The 3902-nt window shown below is 39.9% G+C and overlaps 1 protein-coding gene across 1 annotated transcript; it reads left to right on the plus strand.

The window, feature by feature from the left end:
• The first annotated feature begins 3292 nt into the window (after positions 1-3292).
• LOC103212222 (small integral membrane protein 1-like) lies at positions 3293-3529 on the plus strand. The gene has a single exon (XM_007958226.1). The coding sequence runs from the start codon at positions 3293-3295 to the stop codon at positions 3527-3529; it is 237 nt and encodes a 78-aa protein (XP_007956417.1).
• The last annotated feature ends 373 nt before the right edge of the window (positions 3530-3902 follow it).

Below are 3902 nucleotides of genomic sequence, written 5' to 3' on the forward strand. Positions count from 1 at the left end.
TTTTGGTCATGTTGTCAGAAGGGATCATTCCCTGGAGAAGGATGTCATGCTTGGTAGGGTGGAGGGTCGACGAAAGAGGGGGAGGCCTTCAACGATATGATGGGCTGCAATAATGGGCTCAAGTATAGCAGGGATTGTAGGGCTGGTGCGGGATCGGGCAGTGTTTCATTTTTTCTGTGCATAGGGTCGCTATGAGTCAGAAATGACTTGATGACACTTAACAAAGAAAACAAAAACAATCAGGGCCCATCTATTGTCACTTTGATCAGAAAGGTTTGTGCTATCTAGGTTTTCTGGTCTCAGGGTGGATGAGGTGGTGGTTTGTGTAGATTACTAGCCTTACAGACTAGTTTCTTCTTTGACACTTTTGATACCTTCTTTGTCTTTTGCTCCAAATGAGTACAGAACAATAGTTTTATCTTAGAAGACCACTCAAAAGCCTTTAACACCCCAACACTACCCATGTGACTAGGATGCAGAACATAAACTTCATGGCACCAATAGACTGAATTTTCTGATGAGAATGAGTAATGACCTAAGCTTTCAAACCCAGAAAACTATTCATACTGATAGTTGGTTATGACTGAGAAGTATCCATAACTATGTTCTCTATGAACATATGTGTATGCATACATATAGCTAGTTCTATCTGTACTGTTATGTACTCAACTATATCTATAAGATATGGATAATGGAATAAATGAAAGCAACATTATAAGGGAGGGAGGAAAGAACTTGGAGCATTCTGTTATAATATGCCTGTAATAAACATGAAACAGTCTTCTATTATTTGGAAGTAGACTTACAGCCAATATAAATATAAGTGCATATTGCCTACTCCAGTGTAACAACTATTTTTTTTTTTTTTTAAGTATAAGGGAAGTGTTAAGAGATGAGAGAAAGTGGACTCACATAAAAGGCCTTAGTAAAGCTTGAAAAGACAAAAAAAGAGAGGGAAGAAAAAAATTAAAAAAAAAAATAAGATATTAAACAAATAGAAAATAAATACAGGAAATATTAATCCAAATGATTAATAATTGCTTTAAACAATGTTGGAGAAAAATGCATAAAGAATGTGGTTTAATTATTTGATGAATAATCAAGTGTTTAAAATCTAATAACCCTGGTTTTAAATGAGGCAGGAAGCATTAAAAGAAGATGGAAGAAATACATGTAGTCAGTGTACCAAAAAGAATTGATTGGCATTAAATTATCTCAGGAGGTAGCATATGATCAAGACTGGTGAAAAACAAGGCTACACAAATTAACGGAATGATGTTTGAGATTTTTCAACAAATGGGTGCTAGGTTGGAAGCATTCACTTACTTATGCAAAAAAAAAAAAATTTGGAAGACAGGTACCTGGCCAACTTACTGAAAGAGACCTATATTTGTGCCCATTCCAAAGAACCTTCAAATAATACTATTAATGTCACATACAAGTAAAATTTTTTTTTTGCTGAAGATAATTTAAAAATGGTTGCAGCAGTACATCTACAGTGAACTGACAGAAATTCAAGCCACATTCAGAAGAGGATGTGAAATGAAAGATATCATTGCTGATATCAGATGGATTTTGGCTGAAAGCACAGAACATCAGAAAGATATTTGTGCTTTACTGACCCCCCCCCCCCAAAAAAAAAAAAAAAAACTCATTGCCATCAATAGGCCCCTACTCATAGCAACCCTGCCTTGGGTTTCCCAGGTAATATCTCTACAGAAGTACATTGCCCAGTCTTCCTTCTAAGGAGTGGTTGGTGAGTTTGAACTGGTAGGCTTCTGGTTAGCTGTCAAATGCCTTAGGTATTACACCACCAAAGAGCTCCAAGGTATTAGACTGTGTGGATCATAAGAAATTTAGATAATATTGCAAAGAATGAGAATTCTTGGAAACATTGTGTTCATGAGGAACCTGTACATAAATCAAGAAGCAATGTTTCAAACAGAACAAGGAGAGACCCTATGGTACAAAATCAGGAAAGATTCATATTCTTTCAATATTCTTATTCATCATTAAACTATGTCAAGAGGTGGCATATGATAAATTTGTATTCTGAGCAAATAATCCAAGAATCTGGACTATGTTAAGAAGACAGCATAAAGATTCGAAGAAGGTTCATAGACAACCTGTGATTTGCCACAACCTTGGTTGCAGAAAATGAAGATGACTTGAAGCCCTTACTAATAAAAGATTAAAGACTATACAGCCTTCAGTATGGATTATACTTTAATATAAAGAAAACTAAGATTGTCACAGCTGGACCAATAAACAATATAATGATAAATGGAGAAAAGATTGAAATTGTCAAGGATTTCATCTTACTTAGATCCTCAATCAATGCCCATGGAAGCAGCAGTCAAGAAATCAAATGACATATTGTACTGGGGGAATCTGCTGCAAAAGGACTCTTTAAAGTATTAAAGAATAATGATGTCACTTTGAAGACTAAAGTGTGCTTGCCCCAAGCCATGCTGTTTTCTATCACCTCATATGCAAATGAAACCTGGACAATGAATAAGGAAAACTGAAGAAGAATCAGTGCATTTGAATTATGGTGTTGTCAAAGAATACTGGATATACCACTGACTTCAAGAAGAACAAAAACATCTGTCTTGGAAGAAGTACCTTCAGAATGCTCCTCTGCATCAAGGATGATGAGACTTCATCTCTTGTACTTTAACATGTTATCAGGAGAGATGAGTCCCTGGAGAAGGACATCATACTTGGAAAGTAGAGAGTTAGTGAAAAACAGGAAGACCCTCAGCAAGATGGATTGATTGACACAGGGACTGCAACAATGGGCTCAATTATAGCAACAATAGTGAGGATGGTGCAGTACTGGTCAATGTTTTGTTCTGTTGTATGTAGGGTCACTGTTTTTTAGAACCAACTCAACCACGCCTAACTTAAAAAAAGACTCACTAACTTTGAGTCGATTTGACTCATAGCTACCTCTCCTTGGGTTTCCAAGGCAGTATCTCTATGGAAGTAGATCGCCCAATCTTCCTTCCAAGGAGTGGCTGTTGGGTTGAAGCCACAGCCTTCTGGTTGGCAGTCAAATGCCTTAAGCACTATGCCACCAGAGCAGCACTTAACAACAACAACAAAACCACTTCCATTTATTAATTATTAAATAATTTTCATGTAACATATTCTCTATGAGAAGTTTTGCCAAATAGGAAAAAATCATAATTTTTAAAAGACTATAGCCCCTTCGAGGCCACCCCTCCTGGGCGGGAGACCGACACGTCGGGCCGCGCACTAGGAGCGGCCGGGGGCGGAGGGCGCGAGCATGCAGCCCCAGGACAGCGGTGTCCAGTACAGCCGGTGGAAGGACAGCAGCCGAGATGAAGTTAACGTGGTGGCCGTGGCCAACAGTGGGGAGGCCTCTCGCTGTGAGAGGGTCTGCCGGAAGCTGTGCACGGGCAAGCTGGGTATCACCATGAAGGTGTTGGGCGGAGTGGCCCTCTTCTGGGTCGTCTTCATCCTGGGCTATGTCACCGGCTACTATGTGCACAAGTGCAAATAGATGATGCTCTTGGGGCAAGACACAGTCTGGGTGGGACACTGCTGTATACACAGACCACCCTCCACATGTATACAGGTCCCCCTCCCCCAAATACACGGATTCCCCCCATAAACACAGACCCCAGGGGACAGGCCTGAAGATGCACTCAGCACACAGTCACTTGCATTGGCACCAGGCACACAGGACATTGCACAGATGTCATGGGCCCTGCAGAAGGCTGCATAGACAAATAGGGACACAGGTACACAGTGGGACATAGCCCTACAGAGACACACACAGTTGGCAAACGTTAAATGAAATCAAATGGACTCATGTGGTTGATAAAATGGTGTCAACCATCAAGTGAAATATGCCCCTAAAACTTGTTTTTTTT

This window comes from Orycteropus afer, unplaced genomic scaffold (genome assembly GCF_000298275.1).
Source record: "Orycteropus afer afer isolate SDZICR_OR568_19922 unplaced genomic scaffold, OryAfe1.0 scaffold00886, whole genome shotgun sequence".
Classification (NCBI taxonomy): domain Eukaryota; kingdom Metazoa; phylum Chordata; class Mammalia; order Tubulidentata; family Orycteropodidae; genus Orycteropus; species Orycteropus afer.

Excerpts from the sequence above, each read along its gene's own strand:
- LOC103212222 (XM_007958226.1), top strand. The coding sequence starts at position 3,293 with ATGCAGCCCCAGGACAGCGGTGTCCAGTACAGCCGGTGGAAGGACAGC.